At 42.6% G+C, this 19673-nt stretch overlaps 1 protein-coding gene across 1 annotated transcript in view; it reads left to right on the top strand.

Annotated features, from left to right (window-relative positions):
• The window catches only part of LOC110498829 (cadherin-related family member 1), a 115071-nt gene that overhangs the window by 36032 nt on the left and 59366 nt on the right, over nucleotides 1–19673 (top strand). Inside the window, exon 12 of the mRNA XM_036956458.1 lies at nucleotides 3172–3272. Coding sequence (XP_036812353.1) covers nucleotides 3172–3272 — 101 coding nt within the window. The remainder of the gene's footprint in view (nucleotides 1–3171; nucleotides 3273–19673) is intronic.

Genomic DNA, 19673 nt, shown 5'->3' with positions numbered 1-19673 from the left:
TATAGACCTCAAAGATCTCCGCCACGGCACAACCCAAGGGGGGGCGCCAACCCGGACAGGAAGATCACGTCAGTGACTCAACCCACTCAAGTGAGGCACCCCTCCTAGGGACAGTATGGAAGAGCACCAGTAAGCCAGTGACTCAGCCCCTATAATAGGGTTAGAGGCAAAGAATCCCAGTGGAGAGAGGGAAATCTAACAGGCAGAGACAGCAAGGGCAGTTCGTTGCTCCAGTGCCTTTCCGTTGACCTTCACACTCCTGGGCCTGACTACATAAGCATAGGACCTACTGAAGAGCATTCTTTAAGTCATACCACATATTCTCAATTGGATTGAGGTCTGGGCTTTGACTAGGCCATTCCAAGACATTTAAATGTTTCCCCTTAACTTCTTAAGGTATAGGGGGCAGCATTTTCACTTTTGGATAAATAGCATGCCCAATTTCAACTTCCTGCTACTCAGTATGGCTGGTGGCATAAAATAATCTGTGGTATTGTGTAGGCTATAGCAATGTTTTATTAGTTAGCTAGTATTTTGAAGTAGGTGTATCTAGCTGTCTCTTATTTGGATTTGTTCAATGTCTTCAAACCTTTTTAGGATAGGCGTCCCACTAGCGGCACACCTCGACAACATCCGGTGAAATTGTAGAGCGCGAAATTCAAATTGCAGTATTATAAATATTTAACATTCATAAAAATACAAGGGTTAATGCAACCGCTGTGTCAGATTTTTTTTAAACATTTCGAAAAAAGCATTACATGCAATAATCTAAAATTGCTCTAAGACGTATAATATTTATCAGCCATGTTGGAGTCAACAGAAATACGAAATTACATCATAAATATTCCCTTACCTTTCATCAGAATGCAGTGATCTTTCATCAGAATGCAGTGCAAAGACTCCAAGTTCCACGATAAGTTGTTGTTTTGTTCCATAATGTCCATTACTAGTGTCCAATTAGCTGCTTTTGCTAGCACGGTTAGTTCACATGTCCAAAAGCTGGCGCTGGTCCAGGCGAACTCGGACGAAAAATTCAAAAAGTTATATTCCAGGTTGAATAAACTGGTCAAAAACTAAGTAGAGAATCAATCTTCAGGATGTTATTTTCATATATACGCCGAGCATTCTTTAAGTCATACCACAGATTCTCAATTGGATTGAGGTCTGGGCTTTGACTAGGCCATTCCAAGACATTTAAATGTTTCCCCTTAAACCACTCGAGTGTTGCTTTAGCAGTATGCCTAGGATCATTGTCCTGCTGGAAGGTAAACCTCCATCCCAGTCTCAAATTTCTGGAAGACAAACAGGTTTCCCTCAAGAATTTACCTGTATTTAGCTCCATCCATCATTCCTTCAATTCTGACCAGTTTCACAGTCCCTGCTGATGAAAAACATCCCCACCGCATGATGCTTCCACCACCATGCTTCACAGTGGGGATGGTATTCTCGGGGTGATGAGAAGTGTTGTATTTGCACCAGATGTAGCGTTTTCCTTGATGGCCAAAAATATATTTAGTCTCATCTGACCAGAGTACCTTCCTCCATATGCTTGGGGAGTCTCCCACATGCCTTTTGGCAAACACTAAACACGTTTGCTTATTTTTTTATTTAAGCAATGGCTTTTTCCTGGCCACTCTTCCGTAAAGCCCAGCTCTTTGGAGTGTACGGCTTAAAGTGGTTCTATGGACAGATACTCCAATCTCTGCTGTGGATCTTTGCAGCTCATTCAGGGTTATCTTTGGTCTCTTTGATGCCCCTATGATTAATGCCCTCTTTGCCTGGGCCATGAGTTTTGGTGGGCAGCCCTCTCTTGGCAAGTTTGTTGTGGTGCCATAGTCTGGACATTTTTTAATAATGGATTTTATGGTGCTCCTTGGGATGTTCAAAGTATCTGATATTTTTTCATAACCCAACACTGATCTGTACTTCTCCACACCTTTGTCCCTGACCTGTTTGGAGGGCTCATTGGTCTTTATGGTGCCACTTGCTTGGTGGTGCCCCTTGCTTAGTGGTGTTGCGAACTCTGGGGCCTTTCAGAACAGGTGTGTATATATACACTGAGATAATGTGACAGATCATGTGACACTAAATAAAGTCCACCTGTGTGCAATCTAACTTATGTGACTTCTGATGGTAATTGGTTGCACCAGATCTTATTTAGTGGCTTCATAGCAAAGTGGGTGAATACATATGCACGCACCACTTTTCAGTTTTTTATTTATTTGAATCCTCGCCAGACATCACTGGCAACATCCAACCGTCGCTGGACCAGACAGGACTGGCAAAAAGTGCTCTTCACTGACGAGACACGGTTTTGTCTCACCAGGGGTGATGGTCAGATTTGCGTTTATCATTGAAGGAATGAGTGTTACGCCGAGGACTGTACTCTGGAGCAGGATCAATTTGGAGGTGGAGGGTCCGTCATCGTCTGGGGCGGTGTGTCACAGCATCATCGGACTGAGCTTGTTGTCATTGCAGGCAATCTCAACGCTGTGCATTACAGGGAAGACATCCTCCTCCCTCATGTGGTACCCTTCCTACAGGCTCTTCTTGACATGACCCTCCAGCATGACAATGCCACCAGCCATACTGCTCATTCTATGCATGATTTCCTGCAAGACAGGAATGTCAGTGTTCTGCCATGGCCAGCGAATTCCCGGATCTCAATCCTATTGAGCATGTCTGGGACCTGTTGGATCAGAGGGTGAGGGCTAGGGCCATTCCCCCAAGAAATGTCCAGGAACTTGCAGGTGCCTTGGTGGAAGAGTGGGGCAACATCTCACAGCAAGAACTGGCAAATCTGGTGCAGTCCTTGAGGAGGAGATGCACTGTAGTACTTAATGCAGCTGGTGGCCACACCAGATACTACCTGTTACTTTTGATTTTGACCCCCCCCTTTGTCAGGGACACATTATTCTATGTCTGTTAGTCACATGTCTGTGGAACTTGTTCAGTTTATGTCTCAGTTGTTGAATCTTGTTATGTTCATACAAATATTTACACATGTTAAGTTTGCTAAAAATAAACGCAGTTGACAGTGAGAGGATGTTTATTTTTTTTGCTGAGTTTACTTAGAAAAGAAAGTGCTACGAGTGTACATATTATAGTACATCCCTACTCCCTATGACATGTTCCTACCGTACTGTGAAATCTCTCCTCTGTCCTATGCAGGTACAGATGGTGTTTTTAGCATCAACAAAACAAGTGGTGTGATCAGTCTGCTGACTTACCCTATCTACCTGAAGAGGGAAATTTTCAACATGAAAGTCAAGGTAGGTTTATGTAGCCACACAATAAGACAGAACTGTAGGCTACAATATCCTGCTCCAGTAGGAGTTGTTTGTTGTGGAATGTGTTCATCGTCACTGTAATACTTTTGTGTAATCTTAACAGTAAAACACTGTAGAATGCACAGTACAGTTAATGTGTAGCATTGAATTATGGGTAAAATGCTGAAAAAAACTGTTATTAACTGTAATTGGAAGCCTCCTGTAAAAATTACTCTAACATACTATTTCTTTACGGTAATAGCTTATGCCTACTGTAGATTCAAATGATCAGTTTCAGGCACGAACGTCATGCTGTCAGGTGAGACATATGAAGCTCAGACTATTTTAGTAAATATTTTCTTGAAGCGGCTGTGAAATGGAATAATATTTTCAACATCTGCTGGGTAGGAATCTTGACTTGTTTATAAGTATGTTTTTTGCTAGACAATGTTGAATTACTCCATATTTTCTTAGCTAACCAAGGTAGCTAGCTGGCTTAAGTTCGCTAGCTATCCAGCTAGCTAGCTCAAGTTGATGCAAGCCATTTTGGTCTGCTCTAAATTGCTCGTAAATGTCTTGCTGTGCGACCTAGAAGAAAATCACCCAGATAATATTTGTTGTGATGATGGGCTTTTAGGTACACCGCAACCTCTGAGTGCCATAGAGAATAAACTGAGTGCAGATTCGTGACGCTGTGTTTTCACCATTACTACAGAGAAAATGTTCTGTATCTAGCAGTTCAAAAGTTATTACCCATATTTTTAGCGGCACAATGTTTTTTTTTCCAGATAGGCTGTATTTTACACATAATCCACTCCATGGACTGTTAAACTACTTGTGAGCCGCTAAACCCAATGAATTAATGAATACTCCACCGGTATTGTATCGAGCTGCCTGCCAACCTAAGGTGTTTGCCACTGGGAAGCTGTAAATCTGTGTCGCTCGCAGTAGCTAGTAACATGGACAGTTGTTTTCCCTCCCAGGATTATACAGTGCCTTGCGAGAATATTCGGCCCCCATGAACTTTGCGACCTTTTGCCACATTTCAGGCTTCAAACATAAAGATATAAAACTGTATTTTTTTGTGAAGAATCAACAACAAGTGGGACACAATCATGAAGTGGAACGACATTTATTGGATATTTCAAACTTTTTTAATAAATTAACTGAAAAATTGGGCATGCAAAATTATTCAGCCCCTTTACTTTCAGTGCAGCAAACTCTCTCCAGAAGTTCAGTGAGGATCTCTGAATGATCCATTGTTGACCTAAATGACTAATGATGATAAATACAATCCACCTGTGTGTAATCAAGTCTCCGTATAAATGCACCTGCACTGTGATAGTCTCAGAGGTCCGTTAAAAGCGCAGAGAGCATCATGAAGAACAAGGAACACACCAGGCAGGTCCGAGATACTGTTGTGAAGAAGTTTAAAGCCGGATTTGGATACAAAAAGATTTCCCAAGCTTTAAACATCCCAAGGAGCACTGTGCAAGCGATAATATTGAAATGGAAGGAGTATCAGACCACTGCAAATCTACCAAGAACTGGCCGTCCCTCTAAACTTTCAGCTCATACAAGGAGAAGACTGATCAGAGATGCAGCCAAGAGGCCCATGATCACTCTGGATGAACTGCAGAGATCTACAGCTGAGGTGGGAGACTCTGTCCATAGGACAACAATCAGTCGTATATTGCACAAATCTGGCCTTTATGGAAGAGTGGCAAGAAGAAAGCCATTTCTTAAAGATATTCATAAAAAGTGTTGTTTAAAGTTTGCCACAAGCCACCTGGGAGACACACCAAACATGTGGAAGAAGGTGCTCTGGTCAGATGAAACCAAAATTGAACTTTTTGGCAACAATGCAAAACGTTATGTTTGACGTAAAAGCAACACAGCTCATCAACCTGAACACACCATCCCCACTGTCAAACATGGTGGTGGCAGCATCATGGTTTGGGCCTGCTTTTCTTCAGCAGGGACAGGGAAGATGGTTAAAATTTATGGGAAGATGGATGGAGCCAAATACAGGACCATTCTGGAAGAAAACCTGATGGATTCTGCAAAAGACCTGAGACTGGGACGGAGATTTGTCTTCCAACAAGACAATGATCCAAAACATAAAGCAAAATCTACAATGGAATGGTTCAAAAATAAACATATCCAGGTGTTAGAACGGCCAAGTCAACGTCCAGACCTGAATCCAATCGAGAATCTGTGGAAAGAACTGAAAACTGCTGTTCACAAATGCTCTCCATCCAACCTCACTGAGCTCGAGCTGTTTTGCAAGGAGGAATGGGAAAAAATTCAGTCTCTCGATGTGCAAAACTGATAGAGACATACCCCAAGCGACTTACAGCTGTAATCGCAGCAAAAGGTGGCGCTACAAAGTATTAACTTAAGGGGGCTGAATAATTTTGCACGCCCAATTTTTCAGTTTTTGATTTGTTAAAAAAGTTTGAAATATCCAATAAATGTCGTTCCACTTCATGATTGTGTCCCACTTGTTGTTGATTCTTCACAAAAAAATACAGTTTTATATCTTTATGTTTGAAGCCTGAAATGTGGCAAAAGGTCGCAAAGTTCAAGGGGGGCGAATACTTTCGCAAGGCACTGTATATGCCTTATATGACTGAGGATTATAGGCGCAATTTAGATTTTGGCCACTAGGTGGCAGCAGTGAACATGCAAAGTGATCCAATGAACTATTGCATTACTGTTTAGAATGTTGTATCCAGGCTGTGATTGGGAGTCCCATAAGGCGGAGTACAATTTGCCCAGCGTCGTCCGGGTTTGGCCGGAGTAGGCCGTCATTGTAAATAAGAATTTGTTCTTAAAGTTAATTTGTCGAATTTCTTTACTTCTTTATGGGTTTGAGCAAATCAGTTGTATTGTGACAAGATCGAGAAGGTATACAGAAGATACAAAAGAACAAATCCATATTATGGCAAGAACAGCTCAAATAAGCAAAGAGAAACGATAGTCCATCATTACTTTTAAACATGAAGGTCAGTCAATGCGTAAAATTTCATTGCAGTCGCAAAAACCATCAAGCGCTATGACGAAACTGCCACAGGAAAGGAAGACCCAGAGTTACCTCTGCTGCAGAGGATAAGTTTCTTAGAGTTATCTGCAGCTCATATTGCAGCCCAAATAAATGCCTCACAGAGTTCAGGTAACAAACACATCTCAACATCAACTGTTCAGAGGAGACTGCGTGAATCAGGCATTCATGGTCAAATTGCTGCAAAGAAACCACTACTAAAGGACACCAATAATAAGAAGAGACTTGCTTGGGACAAGAAACACAAGCAATGGACATAAGACTGGTGGAAATCTGTCCTTTGGTCTGATGTATCCAAATTTGAGATTTGGTTCCAACCACCATGTCTTTGTGAGACGCAGAGTAGGTGAATGGATGATCTCCGCATGTGCAGTTCCCACCGTGAAGCATGGAGGATGAGGTGTGATGGTGTGGGGGTGTTTTGCTGCTGACGCTGTCTGTGATTTTTTTAGAATTCAAGGCACACTTAACAGTATCGCTACCACAGCATTCTGCAGCGAAACACCATCCTATCTGGTTTGCGTTTAGTCCTACTATCATTTGTTTTTCAACAGGACAATGACCCAAAATATACCTACAGGGTGTGTAAGGACTATTTGACCATGGAGAGTGATAGAGTGCTGCATCAGATGACCTGGCCACCACAATCACCCGACCTCAACCCAATTGAGATGGTTTTGGATGAGTTGGACCGCAGAGTGAAAGACAAGCAGCTAAAAAGTGCTCAGCATATGTGGGAACTCCTTCAAGACGGCTGGAAAAGCATACCAGGTGAAGCTGGTTGAGAGAATGCCAAGAGTGTGCAAAGCTGTCATCAAGGTGGCTACTTTGAAGAATCTCAAAAATATAACATATTTTTATGTGTTTTACACTTTTTTGGTTTTTACATGATTTCATATGTATTATTTAATACTTGTGATGTCTTCAATATTATTGTACAATGTAGAAAATAGTAAAAAATAAAGAAAAATCCTTGAATGAGTAGGTGTCCAAACTTTTGACTGGTACTGTACGTATATATTTTTACCCCCAAAAAATATATGGAGGATTGGAAATGAGGCAGACAATTACATTACTTACCATCTATCTGCAATATTAAAGCCCCTAAAATTTTTTTGTAGGCATCAGTTACCAAACTTTTTTATTAACATAATTGGTGAAGCAAAGGGAAATTCTAAATTGATCCGGGAGAATCTAAAAAAGTTAACAGGGAAAGACCATAGTAACACTGCAAAAAGACTAGAAATCATAGTGAATAACAATCTAACACAGGATGCAGTCGAAATAGCAATAGCCTTCAATTCCTACTTTATTGACTCTGTCAGGGTACTGACACAGAACCCCTCCACTGGTTTCTTGGGCTCAGTGCTAGTGAATGACGCTCAACCTGTCTTCATCATAAGGGAGGATAAGGGAGGATCCTGAGTCAACAAGGTGAACAAGGTGATTAGCTCACTAAAGAACTCTAAATCCAAAGATGTGTTTGGGCTGGACTCTACGTTTCTTAAAAACTACAAGAGTCACTCATTGGCCCCATTACTAAGGTCACTAACACATCTATTGGTCTCAGGGTGCTTCCAAGGGTATGGAAGTCGGCCATAATAACGGCCATCTTTAAATCAGGCGACCCTGCTGATGTGAGTAACTACAGGCCCATTAGTATACTTACTACCTGTGGTGTCAAAGGTTGTTGAAAAGTGTGTAACAGAACAACTGATTGCCCACCTCAACAACAGCCCCTTCATATTACACTCAATGCAGTTTGGCTTCAGAGCGAAACACTCCACAGAAACGGCCAACTGCTTTCTTCTGGAAAATGTGAAGTCCAAGATGGACAAAGGAGGATTGTTGGGGCTGTGTTTCTGGACCTAAGGAAGGCTTTTGATACTGTTAACCATGAGATTCTCATCACAAAATTGTCCAAGTTCAACTTTTCTCCTGATGCCTTGAGATGGATGAAATCATACCTTGAAGGCAGAACTCAGTGTATCAGAGTGAGCATTGAGCTGTCGCCCACTCTTAGCTATGATGTGGGCGTGCCCCATGGGTCAATACTGTGGCCCCTCCTGTTCAGCCTGTACATTAATGATCTGCCGTCTGTCTGTACTAGGTATGAAGTTCAAATGTATGCAGATGATACAGTGATATATGTGCATGCAAAGAGCAAACAACAAGCTGCACAAGAACTCACTACTGCAATGGTCCAGGTTACAAAGTGGCTCAGTGACTCAGTGTTTGCATCTCAATGTGAAAAAAACTGTTTGTATGTTTTTCACAAAGAGGGCAACATGCTACTGAGCCAGATGTCTATGTGTCAGGGGAGAAGCGCGAGGTGGTATCTGATTTTAAGTACCTTGGCATCATACTTGATTCCAACCTCTCTTTTAAAAATAATGTGAAAAAGGTAATTCAAATAACCAAATTCAACCTAGCTAATTTCCGATTTATACGAAATTGTTTGACTACAGAGGTAGCAAAACTGTATTTCACATCTGATACTCACCCACTTAACATACTGCTTGACTAGTTGGGCACAAGCTTGCTGTACAACATTAAGACCTATTCAGTCTGTCTACAAACAGGCTCTCAAAGTGCTTGATAGGAAGCCCAATAGCCATCATCACTGTTACATCCTCAGAAAGCATGAGCTCTTGAGTTGGGAAAATCTTGTGCAATACACCGACGCATGTCTTGTATTCAAGATCCTAAATGGCCTGGCTCCCCCTCCACTCAGTATTTTTGTTAAACAGAACACCCAAACATATGGCAGCAGATCCACAAGGTCTGCCAAGAGAGATGACCATATATTTCCCTTAAGGAAAAGCATCTTTAGTAAATCCGTTTTCTCTGAGAGCTTCCCATGTCTGGAATACACTGCCATCAGACACACATAACTGCACCACGTATCACACTTTCACAAAATGCTTGAAGACATGGCTACATTTGTGAACATGGTCCCTAGCTGTGTGTTGCCGCTTTCCATGTTGTCTGTTGTCTGTAGCTTGTGAGGTGTGGAAACACTTTGTTGCTTTTATGAATTTTGTCATGCTGCTTTTTGTTCTATGTTGCTGTGTCTGTATGCTACATCTTGCTTGTCCTATGTTGCTCTGTCTGTATGCTATGTCTTGCTTGTCCTATGTTGCTATTGTCTATATTGTAATTGTTTTTAATAACCTGCCCAGGGACTGCGGTTGAAAATTAGCCGGCTGGCTAAAACCATCACTTTCACTGAAACGTTGATTAATGTGCACTGTCCCTGTAAAAAAATAAATAAACTCAAACTCAAACTCAAACCTTTCGACTGGCACTTTGGCCCATGTTTGAGTGGTGCCTTTCACCATCTGGTCATCAGTGAACATAGCGGCGATATGTATGCCAAATAGCTACATTTTTTTTATTTATTTATCCACAAAACACTTTCCCAGGCTTAAGGCTTGTTTAGGTGGGGTTTTACAAAGTTCAATTGGGCTTACTTGTGTCTCTTTCAGCAGGGAGGTCTTCCAATGTTTACAAATGATCAAATGAAGCTTTCAAAGAAAACAACACCCTACCTACAATCAAACATTGATAATGATGTTTAAGACAAGTGCACGGGTGCCAATATATTTGGCCATCACTCTATGTGTGAAAATTACAATTGAGGTGAACTTGGCTCCTCTAGTAAAAGCATGCTATGCATTCTCCAAATAATTAACCTTTTCCTGAAGAACATAAAGGATTTTGTAAGTTCGGTGTTCAGATGCAATGACATCCAGTAACAAGTTAGAAACTGATTCTACTAATGTTAATTTAAGACCGTGTTGCCTTTGTGACAATAGTTGTTCAATACATATGAAGCATATTGCCAGGTCTCTAAAGCCTTGTTCACACTGCAGGCCTTAATGCTCATACATATATATACAGTATATAGTTTTTAACTTCATTTTTATTAAAGAACACACAAATAAAAAAAGGTCTGGCAGGTACAACATCATACGTACATTAGAATAGTTACAGTACCGTCATCTTTGAATTAGACAATTTTCATCTAATAAAACAATTTTTCCCAGGGTTCCTGGACTCTCTTCTTACGTACAGTGTGTGGTTGTTTTTATCGCCATATCCTAGTGATAGCCTTTTTACAGTTGGCCGTAGGACCTTCAACAGGTATGTCTCTATTGTAAAAGTTCAGGTATTTCACCGAAATACTAAGAAATCCAAAATCAAATAACATTTTAGTAGTCACATGTGCCGAATACAACAGGTTTGCACCTTCACCTTACAGTGACTACTTACTTAGGAGCCCCAAACCAACAGTGCAGTTTCAAAAAATGTAAAAAGTAACAAGTAATTAAAGAGCAGCAGTAAAAAGGAACAATATCTACAGGGGGTGCCGGTACAGAGTCAATGTGCGGGGACACCGGTTAGTTGAGGTAGTACGTACATGTAGGTAGAGTTAATTAAAGAGACAATGCATAGATGACAACAGAGCGTGGCAGTGGTGTGGAGAGGGTAGTGGTGGAGGGTGGGCAATGCAAATAGTCTGGGTAGCCATTTGACTAGATGTTCAGGAGTCTTATGGCTTGGGGTAGAAGCTGTTTAGAAGCCTCTTGGACCTAGACTAGGCGCTCTGGTACTGCTTACCCTGTGGTAGCAGAGAGAACAGTTTATGACTAGGGTGGCTGGAGTCTTTGACAAATTGTAGGGCCTTTCTCTGACAGCGCCTGGTATAGAGGTCCTGGATGGCAGGAAGCTTGGCCCCAGTGATGTACTGGGGCCAAGGCTGAGCAGTTGCCATTCCAGGCAGTGATGCAACCAGTGATGCAATCAATGTTGCAGCTGCAGAACCTTTTGAGGATCTGAGGACCCATGCCAAATCTTTTCAGTCTCCTGAGGGGGAATAGGCTTTGTTGTGCCAGCTTCACGACTGTCATGGTGTGCTTGGACAATGTTATTTTGATGGTGATGTGGACACCAAGTAACTTGAAGCTCTCAACCTGCTCCACTGCAGCCCCGTCGATGAGAATGGGGGCGTGCTCGGTACTCTTTTTCCTGTACTCCACAATCATCTCCTTTGTCTTGATCACGTTGCGGGAGAAGTTGTTGTCCTGGCACCATACGGCCAGGTCTCTGACCTCCTCCCGAAAGGCTGTCTCATTGTTGTCGGTGATCAGGCCTACCGCTGTTGTGTCAACGGCAAATTTAATGATGGTGTTGGAGTCGTGCCTGGCCGTACAGTCATGAGTGAACAGGGAGTACAGGAGGGGGCTGAGCACGCACCCCTGAGGGGCCCCTGTGTTGAGGATCAGCTGGGCGGATGTGTTGTTACCTACGCTTACCTCTTGGGGGAGGCCCATCACGAAGTCCAGGAGCTTTTTGATGAGCTTTGAGACACTATGGTGTTGAACGCTGAGCTGTAGTCAATGAATAGCATTCTCACATAGGTGTTCCTTTTGTCCAGGTGGGAAAAGGCAGTGTGGAGTGCAATAGAGACTGCATCATCTGTGATCTGTTGGGGCGGTATGCAAATTGGAGTGGGTCTTGGGTATCTGGGATGATGGTGTTGATGTGAGCCATGACCAGCCTTTCTATGCACTTCGTGGCTACAGAAGTCAGTGCTACAGGTCGGTAGTCATTTAGGCAGGTTACCTTAGTGGTCTTCGGCACAGGCACTATGGTGGTCTGCTTAAAACAAGTTTGTATTACAGACTCGGACAGGGAGAGGTTTGAAAATGTCAGTGAAGACACTTGCTAGTTGGTCAGCGCATGCTCACAGTACATGTTCTGGTAATCCTTCTTGCCCTGCGAACTTGTGAAGGTTGACCTGTCTAAAGGCCACCAACAATTCTGAGATTTCCATACCCAGCTACAACATTTTCCGTCAAGATAGAACTGCCAAAGGGGGAGGGGTTGCAATATACTGTAGAGATAGCCTGCAAAGTTCTGACATACTTTCCAGGTCTATACCCAAACAGTTTGAACTTCTAATTTTAAAAATTAACCTCTCCAGAAATTACTCTCACTGTTGCCGCCTGCTATCGACCCCCCTCCGCTCCCAGCTGTGCCCTGAACACCATTTGTGAATTGATCGCCCCCCATCTAGGTTCAGAATTTGTTCTGTTAGGTGACCTAAACTGGGATATGCTTAACACCCCAGCAGTCCTACAATCTAAGCTAGATCCCCTCAATCTCACACAAATCATCAAGGAACCCACCAGGTACAACCCTAAGTCCGTAAACATGGGCACCCTCATAGACATTATGCTGGCCAACTTGCCCTCCAAATACACCTCCGAGGTTTTCAATCAGGATCTCAGTGATCACTGCCTCATTGCCTGTATCCGCTATGGGTCCGCGGTCAAACGACCACCCCTCATCACTGTCAAACGCTCCCTAAAACACTTATGCGAGCAGGCCTTTCTAAATGACCTGGCCCGTGTATCCTGGAAGGATATTGACCTCATCCCGTCAGTCGAGGATGCCTGGTCATTCTTTAAAAGTAATTTCCTCACCATCTTAGATAAGCATGCCCCATTCAAAACATGCAGAACTAAGAACATATATAGCCCTTGGTTCACTCCGGACCTGACTGCCCTTGACCAGCATGAAAACATCCTGTGGCGGGCTGCCATAGCATTGAATAGTCCCCACGGTATGCAACTGTTCAGGGAAGTCAGGAACCAATACACGCAGCAAAGGCTAGCTTTTTCAAGCAGAAATTCACATCCTGTAGCTCCAACTCCAAAAAGTTATTGGACACTGTAAAGACCATGGAGAACAAGAGCACCTCCTCCCAGCTGCCCACTGCACTGAGGCTAGGTAACACGGTCACCACTAATAAATCCATGATAATCGAAAATTTCAATAAGCATTTCTCAACGGCTGGCCATGCCTTCCTCCTGGCTACTCCAATCCCCGCCAACAGCCCCCCCGCAGCTACTCGCCCAAGCCTCCCCAGCTTCCCCTTCACCCATTTCCAGACTGCAGATGTTCTGAAAGAGCTGCAAAACCTGGACCAGTACAAATCAGCTGGGCTAGACAATCTGGACCCTCTCTCTCTAAAACTATCTGCCGCAATTGTTGCAACCCCTACTACCAGCCTGTTCAACCTCTCTTTCGTATCGTCCGAGATCCCTAAAGATTGGGAAGCTGCCACGGTCATCCCCCTCTTCAAAGGGGGTTACACCCTAGACCCAAACTGTTACAGACCTACAGTATATCCATCCTGCCCTGCCTATCTAAAGTCTTCAAAAGCCAACTTAATAAACAGATCACTGACCATTTCGAATCCCACTGTACCTTCTCCGATGTGCTTCCGAGCCGCTCACGGGTGCACCTCAGCCACGCTCAAGGTACTAAACAATATCATAACCGCCATCGATAAAAGACAGTACTGTGAAGCCGTCTTCATCGACCTGGCCAAGTTTTAAAACTCTGTCAATCACCGTATTCTTATCGGCAGACTCAATAGCCTTGGTTTTTCTGATGACTTTCTCGCCTGGTTCACCAACTACTTTGCAGACAGAGTTCAGTGTGTCAAATCGGAGGGCATGTTGTCCGGGCCTCTGGCAGTCTCTATGGGGTACCACAGGGTTCAATTCTTGGGCCAACTCTTTTCTCTGTATATCTCAATGATGTCGCTCTTGCTGCGGGCGATTCCCTGATCCCCCTCTGCACAGACGACACCATTCGGTATACCTCTGGCCCTTCCTTGGACACTGTGCTAACTAACCTCCAAACAAGCTTCAATGCCATACAGCACTCCTTCCGTGGCCTCAGACTGCTCTTAAACGCTAGTAAAACCAAATGCATGCTTTTCAACCGTTCACTGCCCGCACCCGCCCGCCCGACTAGCATCACCACCCTGGATGGTTACGACCTAGAATATGTGGACAACTATAAATACCTAGGTGTCTGGCCAAGACTGTAAACTCTCCTTCCAGACTCATATTAAACATCTCCAATCCAAAATCAAATCTAGAATCGGCTTTCTATTTTGCAACAAAGCCTTCTTCACTCACGCCGCCAAACTTACCCTCGTAAAACTGACTATCCTACTGATCCTCGATTTCGACAATGTCATCTACAATATAGCTTCCAACACTCTACTCAGCAAACTGGATGCAGTCTATCACAGTGCCATCCGTTTTGTTACCAAATCACCTTATACCACCCACCACTGCGACCTGTATGCTCTAGTCGGCTGGCCCTCGCTACATATTCGTCGCCAGACCCACTGGCTCCAGGTCATCTATAAGTCTATGCTAGGTAAAGCTCAGCCTTATCTCAGTTCACTGGTCACGATAACAACACCCACCCGTAGCATACGTTCCAGCAGGTATATCTCACTGATCATCCCCAAAGCCAACACCTCATTTGGCCGCCTTTCCTTTCAGTTCTCTGCTGCCAGTGACTGGAACGAATTGCAAAAATCGCACTTAAATCGACTTAAATTTCCCTCATCAACTTTAAACATCAACTATCTGAGCAGCTAACCAATCACTGCAGCTGTATAGTCCATCTGTAAATAGCCCACCCAAGCTACATACCTCATCCCCATACTGTTTTTATTTTATTTACATTTTATTTACATTTCTTTTGCACACCAGTACCTCTATTTGCACATCATCATCTGCTCATTTATCACTCCAGTGTTAATCTGCTAAATTGTAATTATTCGCTCCTATGGCCTATTTAATACCTACCTCCTCATGCCTTTTGCACACACTGTATATATACTTTTTCTTTTTTCTACTGTGTCATTGACTTGTTTGTGTTATTGGCTGTGTTTATTGTTTACTCCATGTGTAACTCTGTGTGTTTTTGTCTGTGTCACACTGCTTTGCTTTATCTTGGCTAAGTCGCAGTTAGAAATAAGAATTGGTGCTCAACTAGCCTACCTGGTTAAATAAAGGTGAATCTTAGTCCTGTATTGACTGGATCTTAGTCCTGTATTGACACTTTAGCTGTTGGATTGTTCATCGGAGGACATAGCGGGATTTCTTATAAACTTCAGATTAGAGTCCCGCTCCTTGAAAGCAGCAGCTCTAGCCTTTAGCTCAGTGCGGATGCTGCCTGTAATTCATAGCTTCTGGTTGGGGTATGTACATACGGTCACTGTTGGGGATGACTTCATCAATGCACTTTTTGATGTAGCCAATGACAGATGTGGTGTAATCCTCATGCCATTGGAGGAATCCCGGAACATTTTCCAGTCTGTGCTAGCAAAACAGTCCTGTAGCCTAGCATGGAATCAGGAGGATGGAATTATGGTCAGATTTGCCAAATGGAGGGCAAGGGAGAGCTTTGTATGCGTCTCTGTGTGTGGAGTGTAGGTGGTCCAGAGTTATATTCCCTCTGGTTGCACATTTAATATGCTGATAGAAACTTGGTAAAACTGATTTAAGTTTCCTTGCATTAAAGTCCACTGCTAATGGAAGCGCCACCTCTGGGTGAACGTTTTCTTGTTTGCTTATGGCGGAATGCAGCTCATTCAATGCTATCTTAGTGCCAGCCTCTGACTGTTGTGGTATGTAAATAAATAGAAAAATATAGATAAACTGTCTCGGTATGTAGTGAGTTCTGCAGCATATCATGAGAAATTCTACCTCAGGCGAGCTATAGCTCGAGACTTCCTTAGAAATTGTGCACCAGCTGTTGTTTACAAAAATACCTAGACCGCCGCCCCTTATCTTACCAGACGCAGCTGTTATATTCTGCCGGTACATCATATAACCAGCCAGCATTATTTTGATATTGTCGACGTTCTGCCATGACTCTGTGACGCACACGATATTACAGTTTTTAATCTCTAAATCTCCAAATGGTCATAATCTTCCCAATAACTGGTTCATTTTATTGTTCAAAGATTGCATGTTTGCTAGCAGAATTGAGAGGAGTGGGGGTTTATTCGATTGCCTCCGACTTCTCTGAAGGCAGCCCGCTCTCCAGCCTCTCTTCCTCCGCCTCCTCTTCACGCAGATCACTGGGGTCTGAGCCTGTTCCCAAGGGAGCCATATATCCTCCTCCTCGTGCTCGTCAAAGTTGTGAAATAAGAAAAGGGATTCTGCTAGTTTGTGGTGAGTAATCGCAGTCCTGATGTCGAAGTTATTTTCGGTCATAAGAGACGATAGCGGCAACATTATCTACAAAAATAGTAAAAATAAGTTACAAACAATGCAGATAAAAAAATTTAAAACACAATTGGTTGGGGTCACGTAAAACATCTGCCTTCTGCTCCAGCGCCATCTTACAAATGAATGCTTATTCTATGTCAAAACCCATTATTTTTCCAATGTTAGATCTTATTTCTCCCCAGTAAGCTTCAATTGCGGGGCAGGACCAAAAGATATGAGAGTGATCCGCCCTTGATAAATAACTCAACGGACACACTAGAAAAGTTTAACCAAGTTTAATTATTCCTAGAGGGTTGATACAGCTGTAATTCAGACACTTCCAAATGAAGTGAATTCCACCTGTCCAGATCATCATATATTTTCTTGTTGATGGAAACGTAATTCTTGTCATCAAGTTTGGGTGTAACTTTTAGAAGATTTACTCCAAGATATTTAATGGATGAAGAGGTCCACTGGAAGTTATACCTGCTCTTCAGCTCTTGCTGTGGGGTTTAATTATATAGTAGGTGTCACGGGATACTAGGAGTGGTGGGTTGGAATCAGGCGCAGAGAGCAGGGTTCAGTATATCGTGATTTTTATTCTCCGGCCAAAAAACGCAGTCCTGCATAGAACAGAACAGACCAAAACCAGGACCAAACAGTCCGGAGAATACACACATGAAAACCACAATCCAACAGAGTAACAAAAAACAATCCCGCACAAAACAAGGGCGGGACAACCTACTACATATAGGGAAGCTAATTAAACTAAAATACAAACAGGTGAAACTAATAAGACAAAATCAACAGACAAACGAAAAAGGGATCGGTAGCGGCTAGTAGGACGGTGACGACTACCGCCGAGCACCACCCGAACAGGCAGGGGAGCCAACTTCGGCGGAAGTCGTGACAGTAGGGCTTGGGTCTTGTGTACATTAACCACATACCCTGAATATGTTCCAAATGTTTGTAAAACATCCATCAATCGATGTACACTTGAACCTGGGTCTTTAATAATAAGATAACATCATCAACCAGCTTCATCAGGAATGGTTTTCCAACAGTCTTGAAGGAGTTCCCACATATGCTTTTTGGTTGCTTTTCCTTTACTCTGCTGTCCAACTCATCCCAAACCATCTCAATTGGGTTGAGGTTGCATGATAATAGAGGCCAGGTCATCTAATGCAGCACTCTATCATTCTCCTTGGTCTAATAGCCCTTACATAGCCTGGAGGTATGTTTTGGGTCATTGTCCTGTTGAAAAACAAATTATAGTCCTACTAATCACAGACCAGATGGATGGCGTATCGCTACAGAATGCTGTGGTAGCCATGCTGGTTAAGTATGCCTTGAATTCTAAATAAATCACAGAGAGTGTCACCAGCAAAGCACCCCCACAGCATCACACCTCCTCCTCCAAGCTTCACGGTGGGAACCGCACATGCAGAGATCATCCGACAATGTATCTAATGAGTTACCTGTAGACTTGGTCCAAACATTTCAAACAACGTTCCTAATCCAACCTTGGGTATCCTAAAACGTAAATAATCGATCAAATTTAAGAAGGAATATACTGTGTTCAATACCGGATAAATACATGACGCGCAATCCAGTTCACACGCACCAAACAGAAGAGTCCACTTGGCTTGACACTCACAAAGAACAGCCCTTAGTTCCTCATTTCTCAGGAACTAGGGGCTGAGTGGAGTGGAATCTAGTGGAAGCCATAGGAACTGCAACCAGGTTCCTATTAAATAGTGCTTCCCATAGAAAACCAATTGAAAACACAGTGAGCTTCCTGGGTGGTTTGTCCTCAGGGTTCTGCCTGCCAAATCAGTTCTGTTATACTCACAGACATAATTGTCACCGTTTTAGAAACTTTAGAGTGTTTTCTATCCAAATCTACCAGTTATAGGCATATCCTAGCATCTGGGCCTGAGTACCAGGCAGTTTACTTTGGGAACGCTTTTCATCCGGACGTGAAAATAGTGCCTTATATCCCTAAGAAGTTTTTAAACCAGTTTTATCCTTGTCATTCAAATATGCTATAATCTGCTCCATTCTTTTGTCTATTATTGATGCATACAGTTTATCACCCATGTTAAGAATTGTGATAGGTCTATAGGAACTGCATTCCTTCTTATCTTTACCCTCTTTAGGATTTCCAGATATTATGGCTTCTTTCCACAATGGTGGAAGATCCCCGTCCTGCAGAGTCCAGTTAAAACAGGCCAGAAGTAGATGTTAGTAGTTGTTATTTTATTTAACTAGGCAAGTCAGTTAAGAACAAATTCTTCTTTACAATGACGGCCTGAGGGGGCTGAGGGGCTGAGATTAAATATAAATACAGGACAAAACACACCTCACGACAAGAGAGACAACACTACATAAGGAGAGACCTAAGACGACAACATAGCAAGGCAGCAACACATGACAACACATCATGGTACGAAAACAACATGACAACAACATGGTAGCAACACAACATGGTAGCAGCACAAAACATGGTAAAAACATTATTGGGCAACAAACATGAATGTTCTCTGAAGGCTTTGAACAATTCTGAAAGGAAGCCTTCAGTGCCTGGAGATTTGTTTGTTTTTAGATTAGATATTGTATTATTAATTTCTTCAATGGTTATTTCTGAAGTAAGTCAATAATTTTGCTTTGTCCCAACTGAGGGGATATCAAGTGAGCTCAATAAATGCTCTATTGTCTGCCTTCTCTGGTTGCTTGTACATATTTGTACCATGATTCAAATGCATTCTGTATTTCATCCAATTTGCATGTAATCTTCTTTGATTTGGGGTCTTTTATTTTGACAAATGTATTCTGTGTTTGTTGTTTTCTGAGTCTCCGTGCTAGTCATTTTGTTGCCTTTATGCCTGCTGCATAATATTGTTGTTTCAGAAACCTGAGCTTTTTCTCTACTTCTTCACCGTAAATCTGGTACATTTTCTGTTATAACTTTTGAATCTCACATAATTTAAGAGGGTCTGTGAAATGAATATGATATTGTTCTAAGCTTCCCAATGATTCCTGCAGTTTCTGTGCTTTAATCTTGAACTTGAGAGATGATGTGGTATATTCCCTATCTGACGTGAAAGTCGCGTCATAGATCAAGCAGTCCTAAATCCTGTAATATTCTATTGAACTTTTTAGCAAGCAGACAAATTTTCCTATTTTGATTTGTGCTGTCCAAATTTTCAGTTTAAAATCATGTTAAAATCCCCTCCACAGATAAGA

The sequence above is a fragment of the Oncorhynchus mykiss genome, chromosome 20, assembly GCF_013265735.2.
Source record: "Oncorhynchus mykiss isolate Arlee chromosome 20, USDA_OmykA_1.1, whole genome shotgun sequence".
Taxonomy (NCBI): Eukaryota; Metazoa; Chordata; class Actinopteri; order Salmoniformes; family Salmonidae; genus Oncorhynchus; species Oncorhynchus mykiss.
The sequence above is the reverse complement of the archived record's forward strand: the minus strand, read 5'-3'. Positions and strand labels throughout refer to the sequence as shown.